This window comes from Lipotes vexillifer, unplaced genomic scaffold, assembly GCF_000442215.2.
Source record: "Lipotes vexillifer unplaced genomic scaffold, Lipotes_vexillifer_v1.1 scaffold811, whole genome shotgun sequence".
Classification (NCBI taxonomy): Eukaryota; Metazoa; Chordata; class Mammalia; order Artiodactyla; family Lipotidae; genus Lipotes; species Lipotes vexillifer.
In genome coordinates, this window is record NW_006775554.1 from 2,257,561 (window position 1) to 2,276,304 (window position 18,744).

At 41.3% G+C, this 18,744-nt stretch overlaps 1 protein-coding gene across 2 annotated transcripts in view; it reads left to right on the forward strand.

Annotated features, from left to right (window-relative positions):
- Positions 1-18,744, forward strand: part of TNRC6A (trinucleotide repeat containing adaptor 6A) — a 98,609-nt gene that overhangs the window by 60,923 nt on the left and 18,942 nt on the right. The window contains exons 7-18 of one of the 2 annotated variants that reach the window (XM_007449994.1): positions 266-442; positions 1,334-1,509; positions 2,636-2,668; positions 4,254-4,334; positions 4,709-4,760; positions 9,437-9,579; positions 9,968-10,114; positions 10,274-10,411; positions 10,892-11,020; positions 11,478-11,555; positions 11,817-12,027; positions 15,930-16,061. In XM_007449994.1, coding sequence (XP_007450056.1) covers positions 266-442; positions 1,334-1,509; positions 2,636-2,668; positions 4,254-4,334; positions 4,709-4,760; positions 9,437-9,579; positions 9,968-10,114; positions 10,274-10,411; positions 10,892-11,020; positions 11,478-11,555; positions 11,817-12,027; positions 15,930-16,061 — 1,497 coding nt within the window. The remainder of the gene's footprint in view (positions 1-265; positions 443-1,333; positions 1,510-2,635; positions 2,669-4,253; positions 4,335-4,708; positions 4,761-9,436; positions 9,580-9,967; positions 10,115-10,273; positions 10,412-10,891; positions 11,021-11,477; positions 11,556-11,816; positions 12,028-15,929; positions 16,062-18,744) is intronic. The other variant, XM_007449995.1, reaches the window with a different exon arrangement.

Here is an 18,744-nt window from a genome sequence, read left to right on the forward strand (position 1 = left end):
ATAATTAAGGTTATTCAAAAGAATCTGCTGTACACCCAGAGGGCAATTCTGAAAGAAGAGGTGAAAAAAAAATTCATACCATATAGTTAAATTATAATAATGGGAAATTATTTGTCTTCTCTACATAAAACAGATGCCATCCTTTCTGCCTATCACAACATTATTATTTAATACATAAATGTGAAGGTCTTCTTCTTTTGTTCCCTAAGTATTCCTGATTGCCCCTACCGTGTGCTGATGACTTCTTTTCCCACACTTTCTAAAGGCTGGGGTGAGCCCTGGGGTGAGACTTCTACTCCAGCCACAACTGTGGATAATGGTACTTCAGCATGGGGTAAACCCATAGACAGTGGTCCCAGCTGGGGCGAACCCATTGCTGCGGCATCCAGCACATCCACGTGGGGCTCCAGCTCTGTTGGTCCACAAGCATTAAGCAAATCTGGTAAGTTATTGATAATTCCTGGTTGTAGCAGTGGTGATCTCACTGACTATAATTAAGTAATTGGATAATGCTTATGTCATTGATAATGTATCCATGTATTATCATCATACTAGATGATTTCACTATTTGTTTGGCTCTTTGAACTTGTTAATGTGGTTTGCTTTTTTACCTTTCTGAATTTTCCTATCTTTTCTTCTTCTTAGAAGTGTATAACTATTAATGATTTGCGTGTACTTCACCAAATCTAAATTATATTTTATCAAATTGGATTATTTAGAAATAGTCAAGCAACTTTCATGCTATCCAGCATGAGGGACTGAGTATAATAGTGATGGGGACACATGTCCAAACTGTCTGGCTCAGGTTCCAGATAATTGCCTGAATATTACACAGAAAATGAACAGAGTTCAGGAAGGACCCTCAATATTCAGATGAACATTGTCACTATTCCCATAGGAATTCCAAAGGCCAAGTATAGAGATGAAATACTTTCTGCTTTTGACTTGCTATACTTTTGGGCCATTCTCCTTAAAAATATGTATTAAAATTAATTTTTTTAAATTCGGTTCGTCCTCTTGACCCTGTGCGTCACCATGCAGCTTGCTAAGCAAGTACGAACAAGAATGCCACCGATGTCCCATGTTTAGGAACCCTCTGATTTGTAAAAGCATGGCAAGTGTTTTATTGAAAATTTTAATAAAAATAAATTCTTGTTTAATGTAGCTTTTAGCTCAGCATATAACATACATTTTTACCATGCAGATCTGGTAAGGGAGATAAAAGAGGGTTTTTTAGGTTCTCCCCCTGCTCTGCCTGCTTAATGAATGCTCAGTCTCCAGAAAGAATTGTTTGATTAAAGCATGTTTCTCTTTATCACAAATCCACAATCAGGGCCAAAATCTATGCAAGATGGCTGGTGTGGTGATGATATGCCATTGCCTGGAAATCGCCCCACTGGCTGGGAAGAGGAAGAGGATGTAGAGATTGGAATGTGGAATAGTAATTCATCTCAAGAGCTTAATTCATCTTTAAATTGGCCACCATATACAAAGAAAATGTCATCGAAGGTAAACATTTCAAGGGCAAAGCCCTTGAAACTTTAAATTCCAAAGATAGTTTACCCACAGAAAATGAATGTTCTGCCTACCCGTTTATGGCAATCAGTATAGTCCATGCAGTCCCCAACTTAGGTAGAACCTCTTGTATGGGCAGCCACCTAGAAAAACAAGAATACAGGAACTTCCTTTCTCCCCACTGCTACAGCTTGGGATTTCTCTCCTCCTCCCCCTCCACCAGTGCTGCCTGGGACAACCCCTCGCCCCAGGGTGGTGCCTGCAGTGCTGAGGATGAAGAGAAGGGCAAATCTCCATGTCGACTCTTTCCATCCCACTGCCAGTTCGTCTCCCATTCCACCTCCTCACCTGGAGTCCCCGACCTCCCCATTACCCAGAGTTACCATCCTCCTTACTCATCCCCCATCTTTGTCCCTTCCCCACCCTGAAAGGTCCTGTGACAAAAATCCCTAGGAATGAGTAGAGTTTTGTTTTGCTTTTAAATGTGGACAAATCTTATCCCAAACCTGGCTGTTCATCAGAATTGTACGGCATTTGTTTAAAAAGTATAATTTCCTATACCCTAGGCTACTGTTGTTTTGGAAATTGGACCAAGTTTCTTGTCCTAAATAAACTCTCTGAATGTTTCTGATGCAGAGCCAGGTTTGAGAACACTGGTGTCAGATTTTCTTGGGGACCATTTTGAAAATATGTGCCTAGTCCCCCAGGTGATTCTAATATATCCTCTCCACCCTATTTGAGAACAATTTCTGTTTGAGGGACCTTAGAAGTCAAATACCTAGTAGCTCACTGCCAGGGTCCCTCCCTTTTGATCCTGGGATTCTAAGTCTAGGACCTGCCATTTTCATTTTTTAAATTTTTCATTTGGCTGAATTTGCCTATTGCCTCACAATATAGTTTATGAAGTGCTTTCCCATATTTTACATGAATCATTTGATCCTCATAACCTTCTGAGATAGAATACTAATGAGGAATTTGAGACTGGAAAAAGTAGTGACTTGCCCAAAGTTGCATAACTAGTAAGTGACAGAGCAAGGACTTAAGTTTAGGTCTTCCAATTCCAAACCCTGTGTTCTTCCCACTGGACCATGCTGTTTTGTGACTTTGTCTTTCCTTACAGGGTCTGAGTGGCAAAAAAAGGAGAAGGGAAAGGGTGTGTAGCCTTTTTACTCTTTCTCCTTTGTTTCTACTAGTAAAAATCTTTTAGAAAGCAACTGCAAATATTTATTTAGCCTCTGCTGTGTGCCAGGTACTGTGCTTGGTGCTGGGGGTTCAGAAACACTAGGATAAGAGCATACCTTCAAGGAGCTCAGGGTCTAGTATGGGGCATTAAGAGTTGCTCTAAGGAGTGTTAGCTTGAATTTGGAAGATGCCTCGGGGTGGGGTGTCTTAGGGAAAGTGTTAGCCTGATGTTACTAAAATAACAGAATTTTAGAGAAGAGGTGACAGTCTAATCTGTAGTTAGATTAGGGGCAGATACCAAAGTGTTTTCAGTAACATGCCAGAGAATTTGAGCTTTATTTTGTATAAAATAATGGAGCCAATCAAATTGAATAGAAGGCAACATCAGTTTGGTTTTTAAAATTAATTTCTTTAAAGAAAGCTAACCAGTGATAGTATGAAAGATAAATTGGAACAGAGGAGAGACCAGAGTTAGTCATCTTAGTTAGGAAGCTTCTGCATTCATTCTGGTTAGAAAGGACAACCTGAATTGGGAAGCAAGAATAAATGTTTAGTAGAAGGGATTGTTGTGAGAGACATTTGGAATAAAAGAGACAGGTCTTGGCAACCAGTTAGGCATGGGGTGGGGGTGAAAAAGGAAAAGGAATCAAAGCCCACTTCAGAAACCTTGGAAAGGGTTAGATGCTTGCTTCAGAGACCTGCAGTTAGGGGGAAATTACAAAGCTGTGTTCTGTTCCACAGTCAGAAGGAATAGGTAGTAGCAATGGGAAAGGGAAATGAAGGCAACAAACTGAGAATTGTTCTGTGATCCTCACATTAATGGGAGGCCTTGGTCTCTATGGCTTCCAGCCTCCCTGTCTACCAAACTGCTAATCATGGACCATTTTTTCTCTGAAGTCATGTCTCCAAGTAGTTTCCATACCTCCCATACCCTAAGCAGCCACAGAAAGCCAACACCAAGTAGGAGGAATCCCAGCTTTAGTTGCTGCTGGGGATATTGTGTTCTTGGCAGCATAAATTGGAATTTTAAAATACTCTTTCATATGGAAACATATGGTGTTTTTTCAGTACAGTGCACATAGCATAATTAAATTATGGGTTTAATTGGTTTCTTTGGACTAACCTGAAACCTGGTGACTCTTCTTACTTTGGTTTTGTGTGAGAATTCTACAAATCCAAATTATAATTAATCTTTTAGGACACAGTTCATTTATAAATTGGAAACTGTCTGATGAACAGTTCTCCATTATCCAGAGGACTTTTTAACTTTTTGTGGGTCATCAAGGCCCTTTGCTTCTGTCTTTTCCTTCTGACTGCTTGCCTTTAGAGATTTCTCTGTGCATTACAGCTATACCAGAGGACTGGAGCAAAGGAAGTTGAAAATCAAATAAGTTGATTTTTAATTATGAACAACTCTGGGAGAAGAGTTGGTTGGAGGAGAAATTTATTGGCTAAAAATGAGAGTTGGGAATTGTCTTGAAGTTTTATTAATCCATCACTATACCCAGATAAATAGAGATGGCCATGGCATCTTTCTACTCTTTTATTTTACAAAGGGAATGATGAAAGGTGGAAACAAACAAGAAGAAGCATGGATAAATCCATTTGTTAAACAGTTTTCAAATATCAGTTTTTCGGTAAGTATGTTTTCTTGGCAACCTCCTTCCCTTTTAATGGTGATCCATAAACTTACCCTAATACCCTAATTTCATTTTTTTGTTTGCTTAACAAATAATTATTCTGAGTCCTTACGAATATGCTGAGGTTAGAATAAAATTTTCCATGACGTCGTCTTTATTTTTACAGTTTTAGCTAAAAACATTGATCACGTATCTTTTTTTTTTACGTCTTATTTTTAAAAATATTTTTTTATCATATTAGGCAGTGAAAAATGAAGTTTTATGATCCACTTAAATTTCACAAATAAGGAAATAAAGTAAAATTCTTCACTTTTAATTTACTTTCATTGATAAACTAAGGTCTACTAACATGCTACTTTTTCCTTCTTCAGAGAGACTCACCAGAAGAAAATGTACAGAGCAATAAGATGGACCTTTCTGGAGGTAAAAAAATTAAATCAGTTTGAGTTTTATATTCATCATTGATGGAGAAACTTATCTGACATGATCCTACTGAAAGAGCACTGACCTTGACCAGGAGAGGGAGACCTGGGTTTCTGTTTCAGTGTTCCTATTCTCTCTAGCATACATTAGAATGTGGGGATTTTATGAGTTAGTATGCCTTTTAAAGTGTAAACCACTGTGCAGATCTAAGGTAGTGATACTGTTAGTCTTTGATTACCTCAAATTTAGTCCTGTCAAGAATAAGTTATCCAGGTTGAGTGATATAGTTTTCTTAATTTAGGGAGCAGTGTGTACAAAGGCCCAGATATATGATAGAGATATCTTAAACCATACTGGAGAAGTGGCAAGTAGTTCCATGTAATGGAAGAAGAAATATAAATTGGTTGTGGTGGTGGGAGTGTGGTGACGGTAAAAGCTTTACTTAGGTGTGGTTGCCAGAAAACTAGGTAGGTGCTAAATCATGAGGAGCTTGGGTGTCTGAGCTTTATTCTCAAAGTATGGGATTAAAGAATTTTAAGCCAGGAGAATGAAATGATTTGGTTTTATGTTTTACAAAAATAATCATGGCTGTAGATTGAAAATATCTTGGGACAGAAAACATTGGCAGCAGAGGAAGACTAAAAGATACTAAACATAGCAAAACCAGTTAGAGATTTGTTGCTGTAGCCAGTGAGAATTTTCAAAGCTCTAAACTAAGACAGTTGGTGGGAAGAATCTTAATTCCGTGTAGATATAGGAATTAGAATCAATAAAAGTTGATAACTGGCTTGAATCGATTTGCTATGGAGGATGAGGGTGAGGGTGTGGTAAAAGATAATTCCCAGCTTTCTTGCCTGGGCAGTTTAGTATGTGGTACTGTTGTTGTTGTATTAGTCTGAGTCCAGGCAGAAGAGAGAAACTACATAGTAGTTTGAACAGGGAAAGTTTAATACAAATGTAAAGAATCACTATTAGACTAATGAGGGATTGGCTAGGAAGAGAGCATATCGAGACTCCTCAAGAATATATGAATATATGCAAAGCAGATGTAAGGAGCAACCTAAGGACTAAATTATAAACTCAACAGCTTAAACAGCTGTTCAGCAGCTTAAAAAGTGAAAAAAGGGAAGAGGAAAGAAGATGGCCTATACAGATAAGCAATAGGTAACATGCAAAACTACTGCCATCCTTATTTCTGCAATTGGTCACAAGCTCTCGTTGGTATCTTTGGCTTCCTTCTTTTACTACCCATTCCATACTTCCCCACTGTCAGCCAGCACCTCAGCTGCTCTGGGTTCTTTTGCTGGTAGAGTGACCCAAACCTTCATTCCTGCAGGGTCTGAGCCGTCAAGTCATCTTTCCTTTTTTGGTTGTTAGAGTTTTTTCATTGACCTTTACTACTGGGCATGGAATTACTAAGAAGCACCCCCAGACGCACACACCCACCCCCTGCCCACCTGCCCGGATTCCAGAGTCTTTGCTGCCTTCATTTTGTAGCAGGAACCCAGGTCCCCCTTGGTAATCAGTCAGTCACTCCAGCCAGCAGGTGAGCCCCCCGCCCCCTTGCCAGCTGGTTCAGTGACATCGGTTCTTAACTGTATCCTGTAGGACAGAAGCCCATCCTTTTAGGATGTTGTCTTTCAGCTTGCTTTGTAGCTGGGTCTTCAGGAACCGCTTGTACCTATCAGTTTGGCTAGCTACTTTGGGGTGATGATAATATGTGGTAAGACCAGTTAGTTAAGCCCATTACTCTACTTCCTTTACTATGAAATGAGTTCCTTGATCAGACACAGTGCTGTGAGGAGTGATGGATAAGGCCTTTTGTGAGACCGTGGATGGCAGGGGGGGGAAGGCCGTGTCCAGAATATGCATCTATTCCTGTGATGACAAGGCTCTGCCTCCTCCATGGCTCACTGAATGGCAGAGAAGTTGCTGTGCTGCTGTGCTGTTGGAACTTGCTGGAAATCTACCCTTCTAGGGTGCTGGGAAAAGCTGTTCATGGAGAGATGTCTCACCTTAGACACTCTGCTACAAAGCTGCCTGGAGGTATGTGGGAATGCTGGGAGAAGCTGGCCTCCGAGTGAGGCTGATCACCCTGTACTGCAAGTGTAGGGCACAGGAGAAGCTGGAAGCACTGCCAAAGCCGCCAAGGGCACGTAGGCAAAACTTGCGCCTTCAGTGTCTCTCCAGCGCCCTCTATTGACAAAGCCTCAGTGCCAGCTGGTGAAGGAAAAAAATGTAGAGCCCAGATACTTTCACAGAGCAGTCAAAAAGTGTGAATTTGGAGCTGAGAGACAATAAATCAATAACTGGCCATTATTTGAGATAGGAAATATAGTAGGAGAAACAGGTTTGATAGACAAGGTTAGTGAGTTTAAAGTTGCTATGAAAACCATGTGGTTATGTCCAGTAAGCAGTAGAAAATCTGGATGTGGAGCTTAGAAGAGATAGGGCTAGAGATAATAAGTGTAACTAGACACTGACGGTAGTATAGCCTCAAAAATAGGTTGACTAGGGAATTCCCTAGTCGTCCAGTGGTTAGGACTCCAAGCTTTCACGGTCAAGGGCCTGGGTTCGATCCCTGGTCAGGGAACTAAGATCCTACAAGCTGCCCCAGCACGGCCAGGAAGAAAAAAAAGGTTAAAAAGTTTAACAAAAAAAGAAGGTTGGCTAGAGGCTTATAGAGTAATGGACCAAAGACTAACTCCAGGGGGAATAATGACATTTAAGGGAGATCTGAGGAGAAATGGAACAAGTTAGAGTAGAATAGAGTAATTTTTCAGTGGTCAGATGACAATAGAGATTTGAGAAGAGGAAAGTGATTGTCATGGAATGGATTTGATCCTGGGGGTTAGGACGAGTCATTGGTAACTTTAGCCAAGGGCCTTCTTAAAGGATTGGTCAAGGGGCGGCTGCCACATTTGGCACTCAGATGGTTTTTAAAGTGATGTGGGGACTTCCCTGGTGGCCCAGTGGTTGAGAATCTGCCTGCCAGTTCACGGGACACGAGTTCAAGCCCTGGTCCGGGAAGATCCCACATGCCACGGAGCGACTAAGCTTGTGCGCCACAACTACTGAGCCTGCGCTCTAGAGCCCATGAGCCACAGCTTCTGAGCCTGTGTGCCACAACTACTGACACCTGTGTGCCTAGAGCCCGTGCTCCGCAACAAGGGAAGCCACCGCAATGAGAAGCCCACGCACTGCAACGAAGAGTAGCCCCTGCTCGCCGCAACTAGAGAAAAGCCTGCGCGCAACAACAAAGACCCAACGCAGCCAAAAATGAATGAATGAATAAAGTGACGCGGAATGGTTGGAGGAATGGTTTGGAGAAAGGATGTATCATGCCACTTTTTGAAAAGATTTTATTTAGGTAGGCAAAAATAATGTGGATTGTTAGGAAAGAACAGCTTGGAGAGAGACTTGGAAGAAGAGTTGGTTGGGTTTGGTTACAAGATTAGATGTGGAGTGTGAGGAAAAGAGTTCAAGATGGCTAGCTTGGGTGCGTCAGTGCATGGTGACACCATTAACAGGGGAAAGAGAACAGAGGAGAGGTGGTTGTGAGGGTAGTAGGGGTGAGTGTTGTGGTGGCTGCAGCAGCAGGCATCTCAAAGAAGGGCAGCAGTTGCAAAGAAATTATGGGTGAGATCTGAGGACTGAGAAAATGTGGAGCCTGAGGAACAGGGGAATGGGAGGAAAAGGTATTTTCGCAAGGTAAAAACCAGGGTTTCAAGGCTGTGTGACTAGGAGAATGAAGATGCCACTTTTGAGTCCCATGAAGATCTAGAGGCGATATCATGTGCTTGGTTTCACCTGTTAAAAGTGACAAAGGGGCATTCAAGTGGCAATACTTAGCAGGCAGTTAAAGATGTGCGACTGAGCACAGGAGTGAATTCAGAGTAGGCATTTGTATTTGAGGGTCACCTTGGTAGTGAATAAGCCTGGGGGAGGCCAGTTTGAGAGAGAGAGTTGAAAGAGTGAGACCTTAAACATACTGAGTACATCCCAGCATTGAAGAAACACAAAGAAGTGGGCCCAGCTATGTAAAGAGGAGAAAGAGAACCCAGAACAGGTATAATATGATAAGGATGTGAAGTTAGAGATTTGTTTAAGTAGGATTATAGCCTGGGAGCTGGCTATTTTGAGTGAAGATTTTTTGCCAGAGAGGGGCTTTCCATGAGAGGAGGTCATATTTATTTAAGCTTAGTCAGAGTGAGGAGGGCGGAGCAAGCCCTGAGAAAAGAGGAAGACCTTTCCCTGTCTGCTAAATGGGGGTGATGATAGTAGAGTTATTAGCATTAAATGAGAATGCCTGTTCAGAACGGTGCCTGGCACTTTGTAAGCATCTGCTAGATGATGGTTTGTCTTGGTGCTATTTCTGTTACTGGAAACTATGTTGTTATTTTAAAATTAAGCAGATTATAGATGACCAAAGGTGTCTTAACCGTCTATTTCCTAGTCTATTTTCAAGTTAATTTGGTTCAATAAAATAACAGTGTTCGCTAAACCCAAGTTGTGAGGAATGCAAGATTTATTAAGTGCATTCTTCACACGTCCTGGTCAAGGCAGAATTCATTTTGGTTTGGAAGTGAGTATTTTTCTTTCTACTGTACATTTATCTGAAACCATCTAGGTTAGTTATCTTCCTACTTGATAACGTAGTCTCCTGCATTTATTAGGAATGTTACAAGACAAACGAATGGAGATAGATAAACATAACCTAAATATTGGTGATTACAATCGAACGGTTGGGAAAGGCCCTGGTTCTCGGCCTCAGATTTCCAAAGAGTCTTCCATGGAGCGCAGTCCTTATTTTGATAAGGTAAGTTGTTCGTTTGTTTTTTGTTTGTTTTACCCTGTGGCTAAGAAAGCAATACACTTAATAGCATAATTTTCTCATTAGCAGTTTAGAACATTTAATATAAAATGTTATAACCCAGTGCCAAATATTACTGGACTTGTAGTTCATTGTCCTTTTATGTCTCGATTTATCATAGGGGTTGCATTTATATTTTCCTCTTAATCCCATAAAGTGTGTTTGGTTCTTTTTATGTACTCTAGAATTAACACTAATCTGATCTCTTCTGTTTTCTACCTGTTTCCTGTTGTTGCTGGAATGTCATATGACTTCTCTTCTGTTCCTGCAATGATTTCTCCCTTCCACTTGTTTGCTTGGCTGGTGTTGCACATCTTTCTGTCTGTCCAATCAGGATGGCATTGTAGCAGATGAATCCCAAAACATGCAGTTTATGTCCAGTCAAAGCATGAAGCTTCCCCCTTCAAATAGTGCACTACCTAACCAGGCCCTTGGCTCCATAGCAGGGCTGGGTATGCAAAACTTGAATTCTGTTAGACAGGTAAGTCCACATGTGTATTTTAGGCTCTCTGTTGATTTGTATAAGTAATAAGATCTCTCTTACATGTAGTTGCTGTGTTTAAATATTTCAGTGTGTTAATGAGGTGTTTGTCCCTAAAGAATCCCAGTGTTATTTGGTGATGGTGGTTTGTTTTTGTAGAATGGCAATCCCAGTATGTTTGGTGTTGGAAACACAGCAGCACAACCCCGGGGCATGCAGCAGCCTCCAGCACAACCTCTCAGTTCATCTCAGCCTAATCTCCGTGCTCAAGTGCCTCCTCCATTACTCTCCCCTCAGGTGAATAAATTTCCACTATATTCTCTACTCTTCACCTGGAAAAGAACCTTGAATAAATTTATATTTGAATGAGATGACTAGTTGATCATCATAGTATTTATTGGCAACTTTGAGATGAAACTAATTCTGAATTAGTTATTATTACAGAGGGATGTGGTAGGGTGAAGAAAATGAGTTAAAGATAATTTAAATCTAAAATTTATCATTCTCTTTCATAAAATACCTTGAGGGGAGGAGGACAATAGCAAAGTAAATTGACTGGCCTTAAGATTCATCTCTGTCACTTTATACTTAACACTTGAAAATATATCTGAACAGTAAATTAGTGAAGTCAAGAAAGACAGTTAGAACACAATCCCCTCCCAGTAATAGTCCACAAATTTTAATTGCTCTACTGATAATTTAAAATACACAGTACGTTTTGTTAGCTTGAGTTACTTTTATTTACTTTTGTTATTAACCTACCATTGTGATCCTAAGGTTCCAGTTTCATTGCTGAAGTATGCACCAAACAACGGTGGCCTGAATCCGCTCTTTGGCCCTCAGCAGGTAGCCATGCTGAACCAGCTATCCCAACTAAACCAGCTTTCTCAGATCTCCCAGTTACAGGTAAGTAGAATAATAGCCTTACTCAGTATACATTTATTGAGTGTCTACTGTGTGCTAAATAAACACATTCGAATGTGCACAGGAAGTGTTGCAGTAAACAAAACGGGCATAGTCATGGCCTTCAGGGAGCTAACAGTCCATGTGTGAAGACAGATGGTGAACTCGAAGGGCAGAGTGCTCTGTGAGCAAGGCCAGCCAGGTCTGGGCTGGTGGTCGGGGTATGATGAGGAGGAAAAATTTCCCTGATGAAGTGGAAGTTTAGATTGAGCAGAAGACTGAATTCAATAGAATGGCTGGAGGCCAGAGAGTCCAAACAAGGGATATTAGATGAGGCAGGGCATGTGGGCATTGACTAGATGAAACCATGCCTTTGTAGGTCCCTCTGCCACCGTCACTCTAGGGCACGCTAGTCTGTGATGACGTGATACTGATGACCTTTTTGCAATCTTCCCTCCAGCGATTGTTAGTGCAGCAGCAAAGGGCGCAGAGTCAGAGAAGCGTGCCTTCTGGGAACCGGCAGCAGCAAGACCAGCAGGTAGATCTGACCCTTCCCCTTGCTTTGCTTGTACTCAACTTGTATCAACTCCATTGTAAGAAGACAGTCGAAATGCCTTTATTAAACTATAGTGGAAAAGGTTGTTCATTAAGTCTTCTGTCTGCCCAGAAGTCTAATTAACTGGTATATAGTGATTCTTCACCTTCCTACTGAGAAGGAAGTGAATTCAAAAGTGAAGGGGAATGAAGGTGTCTGTAAAGACTTTTCTCCAGTTTTTCACAGTCGTCTTGTCGTTTTAAGGGTCGACCTCTTAGTGTGCAGCAGCAGATGATGCAGCCGTCTCGTCAACTTGATCCAAACCTGCTGGTGAAGCAACAGACTCCGCCGTCTCAGCAGCAGTCACTCCATCAGCCAGCCATGAAATCTTTCCTTGAAAATGTCATGCCCCACACTACACCTGAGCTGCAAAAAGGGCCATCACCAATAAATGCTTTCAGCAACTTCCCCATAGGTGGGTTTCTCCTTGGCCAAAGCATTCGGCTGGTGCTTCATGATCACAGGTTAACATCCTGCTCTCTTACCTGTCCAGATGTTCTCTTGTGAGTGCCACGCTGATCTTTAGCTGTTCCCTCTCAGAGGGTGGCCACACCTCTTCTAGCGCTAGCCGCCTCTTCATGCTTCAGGAAGGCCTCTCTCCATTCAAGAAAATCACACTATTTAAAAAATCCCAGGGCTTCCCTGGTGGCGCAGTTGTTGGGAGTCCGCCTGCTGATGCAGGGGACACGGGTTCGTGCCCCGGTCCGGGAAGATCCCACATGCCGCGGAGCGGCTGGGCCCGTGAGCCATGGCCGCTGAGCCTGCGCGTCCGGAGCCTGTGCTCCGCAACGGGAGAGGCCACAACAGTGAGAGGCCCGCGTACTGCAAAAAAAAAAAAAAAATCCCATGCTCTTTTGAAATGAGTTAGTGTAAAGATATTATTTCTTTTTAACACTCAGATATCTTAATTGTAGGATACGAATTGGAGGGAAGGACTGAAATTATTAGAGCACGCCAGAGAAATTTTGATCAGTGCTGCTTAGGGGAAACAACTGGGAATAGTCACATCTGAAATTTTAATTACTATTTAAATATTTATAAATGATTACTGGCATAAATGTAGAAAATAGGGGTGAGAGAAGGGATTGCCTTTATTCCTTTTGCCGTAGCTCCCCCGCCTCTCTTTTTTTATGACGTCTCCAGGCTTTTTATTCCCTCTGGGAATTTCAGGCTTATATGTCTTCTCCTTCCTTAGGCCCCTTTTCTTCTTGTGCCTTTGAATATATTTTGACCTTTGATTGTTCACACCCTATATTCATTTAACTTTTTCTTTCTCTCTTGTAAACCAGCTTTGTTGGTTAACAGGCCCAGTTTTGTTGAAGACAGTCAGTTAACTAGCACGTTCTGGGCTGTGGGCAGGAGTTGGGCCTGCTGTTGCCCCTGGTGCCGTTTCACTTTGGCTGAACCTGATACATGATTTGGCTCTCCCTGGTACTGCCATGGACTCTCAGCTAGGACATAGGTGGAACTGAGTTTTAGGAGTTGTTAGCAATCTCTTTACATTCCCTTGTCATTTACCACTGTAGGTGAATACCAGAGAAGCCAGGTCATCCCAGAGACAACAGTATAGTGGTAAAAGAATACCCAAGTGTACACTGAGAGGTTTTGGTCTCACCAGTGAAAGGAAGTGACTCTCACTGATTACATACTGGACATATAAATTGGGCCAATGAGGAGATAAGTTTCTAAATAAGGGATTTCCTAGCCTCGCTACCCTTACAGCAAGAGACTTCTTCTTGATTAAGAAAGTCTGCTTAGCGGCTTCCCTGGTGGTGCAGTGGTTAAGAATCCACCTGCCAATGCAGGGGACATGGGTTCGAGCCCTGATCCGGGAAGATCCCACATGCCACGGAGCAACTAAGCCTCTGTGCCACAACTACTGAGCCTGCGCTCTAGAGCCCGCGAGCCACAACTACTGAGCCCATGTGCCACAACTACTGAAGCCTGTGTGCCTAGAGCCCATGCTCCACAACAAGAGAAGCCACTGCAATGAGAAGCCTGCGCACCGCAACGAAGAGTAGCCCCCCGCTCGCCTCAGCTAGAGAAAGCCCGTGCACAGCAACAAAGACCCAACACAGCCGTGAATAAATACATACATACATACATACATGCATACATTTATTTAAAAAAAAAAAAAAGGAAGTCTGCTTAACCCAGGCAAGCACCAGTATGGTTGTCTGAATTAGGCATTGGCAAACTACAGCCCATTGGTCAAATTTGGCCAGCTGCCTGATTTTATAAATAAAATTTTATTGGAACATAGCCATGCTCTTTTGTTAATGTATTTCCTATGGCTGCTTTTGTGCTGTAACAACAGAGTTGCATAGAGACACTGAGACCATGTGACCCATAGAGCCTAAGATATTTACTATCTAAACCGTCACAGAAAAAACTTGCCAAGTATTGGGTCTAATTAATGAGTCCAGAGAGCAGCAAATTTAATTACTCTCTCCAAATAGGGGTGGTATTAGAGAATTTATATTATTAAAGTTTTAAGCTTGACCTGGTATCACAGGGACTCATCAGACCCAAGTATCTAAAAACCATTTGTTTTGAAACTTTAGATTAAGAACCACCTCGTGTGTTAAAATAAAGATTTCTGGCTCCCACTGAAAAGTTCTTTTTTTTTTGGTCGTGCCACATGGCATGCAGGGTCTTAGTGTGAGTTTCAGCACTGGGAAGATTGAAGCAAGAAAGTAATAGAACCTGACTGACTTTTTAAGAACTCACCCTGACTTACTTTTCATTGTGTGCCCATTTATATACTTTTATTTTTTTTATTATTATTTTTTAAACTGTATTTTTAAAATATATTTATTTATTTTTGGCTACGTTGGGTCTTCATTGCTGCTCCCGGGCTCTCTCTAGTTGTGGTGCACAGGCTTCTCATTGCGGTGGCTTCTCTTGTTATGGAGCACGGGCTCTAGGCGCGCATGCTTCAGTGGCACAAGGGCTCAGTAATTGTGGCTCATGGGCTCTGGAGCACAGGCTCAGTAGTTGTGGCACGTGGGATCCTGGACCAGGGATTGAACCTGTGTCCCCTGCATTGGCAGGTGGATTCTTAACCATTGCGCCACCAGGGAAGTCCCTATATTTGTAATTTCTTACCCTGTGCATACTTAAGCTTAAGAAAACATCTATCATCAATTCTTTTTGTGGGGAGGGTGGGCGGGACACATTGCATGGCCTTTGGGATCTTAGTTCCCTGACCAGGTATCGAACCCGTGCCCAGTGGAAGCAGGGAATTCTGAAAAGTTTCCATTTTTAACAAGCATCTCAGATTATTCTGTTGATGATGGTCCCCAGGATCACACTTTAAGAAACACTGGCTTAATTGGTCAGTTTTCTGACTATAGTATCTCAGATAGAAATTTCCATCTTTGTTCCAAGAGAATATCTAAGTCTGATGTGTGTCATCAGCAAAGTTCAAGTAAGTTGCACCTTGGGATATGGGAGTCTTGCCCTAAGGTACAATTGTTAGAGCAGAACATTTTTACTTTTAAATGATAATATCCTTTGGCGGGTCAGGCAGTTGAAAATTGTTTATAAGCAAAAGTTAGCAACTGAGGGCTTCCCTGGTGGCGCAGTGGTTGAGAGTCCACCTGCCGATGCACAGGACACAGGTTCATGCCCCGGTCTGGGAAGATCCCACATGCCGTGGAGCGGCTGAGCCCGTGAGCCATGGCCGCTGGGCCTGTGTGTCCAGAGCCTGTGCTCCGCAACGGGAGAGGCCACAACAGTGAGAGGCCCGTGTACCACAAAAAAAAAAAAAAAAAAAAGTTAGCAACTGAAAGTGATCATATGTAATTCTTCTCTTGGGAAGTGCCTAAAGAGGTATATTTTAATAGAGAGATAAACTTTAATATTTGGCTGTCGTAGAATTTTCTGTTATTTTGCCAAGGAATTTAAAAATAATCAAAATTATATGGAGTAGTTTCCCACAGTTAATGCAGTTATAGTACTAACAGTTTTATGGTACTAACAGTTTTGAAAATGTTATATTAATGAGTGTTAGACAAGCTATTTAGGATTTCTGTGTGTTGCTTTCTTTGATAATCTAGCCATGGCTCACTCTTCTGACGTTGTTTCTGCGTGGCATCGGCCAGGAGTCCAGAGTGTCTGTCCTGCCTGCCTTGCCTTTGTCTGTAATCTTTTGTCTGTGCCACATTTGCAGGATGATATTTATTAAGGAACATTAGGATCGAAAACATTAGATTAGCTACATATGTTTTTCTAGAAAATGAAAGTTGTGGTACCAGAAGGAAAATATGCTATATTTTGTAAAGTGGTTTTTTAAAATTATCATCTTATTTTTAGGCTTGAACTCAAACTTGAATGTAAATATGGATATGAACAGTATTAAAGAGCCACAGTCAAGACTAAGGAAGTGGACTACAGTGGACAGCATTTCTGTGAACACATCTTTGGATCAAAACTCCAGCAAACATGGTATAAAATACATTCTTATATTTTGACTTTTAAAAAAATAACTGTAGAATCTTAAATTTAGGCTTTATTTTATTTTAAATATATATTTTCATAGCTAAATTCTCTTAAGAACCTTTTCTCATTATTAAAAAGTGCTTTATTAGTTATTAAGTCTTAGTTAAAACCAAAAAAAAAATGACCTTTATTGTGCTATTGTGAAAAACAGATCAGATTACACATTTATTTTTTAATTATTCCCTCTTTAGATGATCATTTAGTTTTTTGCTATTATTTTATTGTTTTAGTGTTCTACTTAACATTTACTCAATTTAATCTGATATAAGGGATTAAAAACTTCGACCATAATTTGATTTCTAGCAGTTTCTTTCCACTCATCTAGTAATTGTTAATGGAGTATTTTCTGCTTTCCAAGAACTGTGCTAGGCCACCTGGAATACATAGATAAGTATGTACATACATGCGCACAATTGACTATGTAAACAAGTAAAAATACTTGCCCTGAGGAATCTCATTGGTAGCAAAAATAAACATGTAAACAGCTTTACTACACTGTGATAGGTGCTATAAAAGTTAATACATGCAATAGGATAAATAGTATAAGAATGTGAAATCTAATGGAGAAGTGAGTCAGGAATAACAAACCATGGGTCTGAACTGAGTCTTCAAGTTTACCAAAGGAGTGGAGAAAGAACACCATGGAGAGGATAGCATGTGAAACGTTCAAAGACAGGACCTCCTGGTGAGTTCTGCTAGGTGGGCATGTCTGGGGGTGAAGGTACAAGTGAGAGAAAGGAGGAAGGTGTAGCTGCAATAGTAGGTATTGAGCAATCATGGAAAACTTTTGTGCCAAAAAAATCACTTTAAACATGAAAATGGTGGATATCTAAAGGCACCTAAGGCTTAAAGGAGTCTAAGTGAGACAGAGGGCAACGGACATGAGAAGATGGAATGCATTGAAGAGAGTGTTAGAATTAAGGACAAAAGGGCTTGGTAACTAACTTAATTCATTCTGCAAATATATGATTATCTGTGATGTGCCTCCTGTGCTTCTTGCCTTCCTCAGTCCAACCCTATACCTTACCCTGGGCTCAAGAGTCATTTCTAAGAAGCCTCCTCCAGGCTTTGTGTTCGAATAGCACCTCTTATGTGTATCTGTCTTGTGTAAGTATCCATTTAGGCCTTTTTCCGTAACAGGACATAAATTCCTGGAGGAGAGAGTCCATGCTTTGCTTATCTGTAGCCCCACTGAGCACATTGCAGTACTCGGGGGACATTTGCTAGGTGAAAGGATGAGTGGATGGTTATGTAGTTAATGGTAGAGTAAATGTAGGAATTGAAGCAGGCCTGCTGGGACAGATAATGGATGGATTTTAGACTTGTTGAGTGTGGTATTTTAGGGATAGCTCAATGTGGAAAAGCCCAGTAAGAAATTAGAAGTAGAGGCCTGGTACTCAGAAGAAAAATCTGGGCGAGAGTAAGATTTTGTGTTCATCAGAATGTTGATGTCGTCGACATGGACGAGGTTGCCCAGAGAGACGGCGCATAGGAGGGAATAAGGACACACAGTCCTAGAGCCAGTGGTAGTAAAGAAATCTGGAGAAGAATGGGTAGAGAGGTAGGACGTGGAGACGCAGAAAAATGTGTCTGCCGTATGGTTTTCTGTCTACTCTGATTAAAATGAATTTTTCCATGTCTGTTCTGCATGTCTGACCCTCAGTTTCTTTGTAAAAATGTTTCCTTCCTCTCACTGCAGTTTTAGGTGTAATGTATATCATATATTCTCAAGTGCTCGGCATACTTACCTAGGGCATACTGGTATGTATATAGTATGAGTTATATAAATGGCGTGTCATCATGCAGCATAGGTTTTGTTTTTGTTTTTGTTTTTTTTTTGCGGTACGCGGTCCTCTCACTGTTGTGGCCTCTCCCGTTGCGGAGCACAGGCTCCAGATGCGCAGGCCCAGCGGCCATGGCTCACGGGCCCAGCCGCTCCACGGCATGTGGGATCCTCCTGGACCAGGGCATGAACCCGTGTCCCCCACATTGGCAGGCGGACTCTCAACCACTGCGCCACCAGGGAAGCCCACAGCATAGGTTTTGAAGGCAGACAGACCTGGGATTTGATCCCAGTTCTTAACCTCTAAGCCACAGTGTTTGCATCTGTAAAGTGGAAATGATGCGTCATAGCACTGTTGAGGATTGAATGAGATAATAACTATTAAGCTCCTGTCTCATTGCCTGGCATGTGACATGCAGGTAGTGGTGTCTTCTTATAAGCAGCCTATTATCATAAGTTTGTTTTTCAATCAATTCAATTAGTAACTTTATATTTTAATTTTTAATTTTGTATTTTATCTTCTTTTTTTAAACTTAGTATCTGTTTTTTATTTTTTCATCATGCATTTTATTGTTTGATTTTGCATAAACCTGGAATGTGAGCAGTGAGTTTTTGTTTTTTAGTAATTAGCTTAAACAATAGTTTTATTCCTGTATTCATAGCAATCTGATGAACATATTCTAGTAGCCTCTTCTTCAGAATAAGGAGGTTGATGCTCTTTCTCCTTTACTATGGTGTAGGTTCCTGTTATTCTTTTTTTTTAATTAAAATACAGTTGATGTACAATATTATATAAGTTACAGGTGTACAATATAGTAATTCACAATTTTTAAAGGTTATTATACT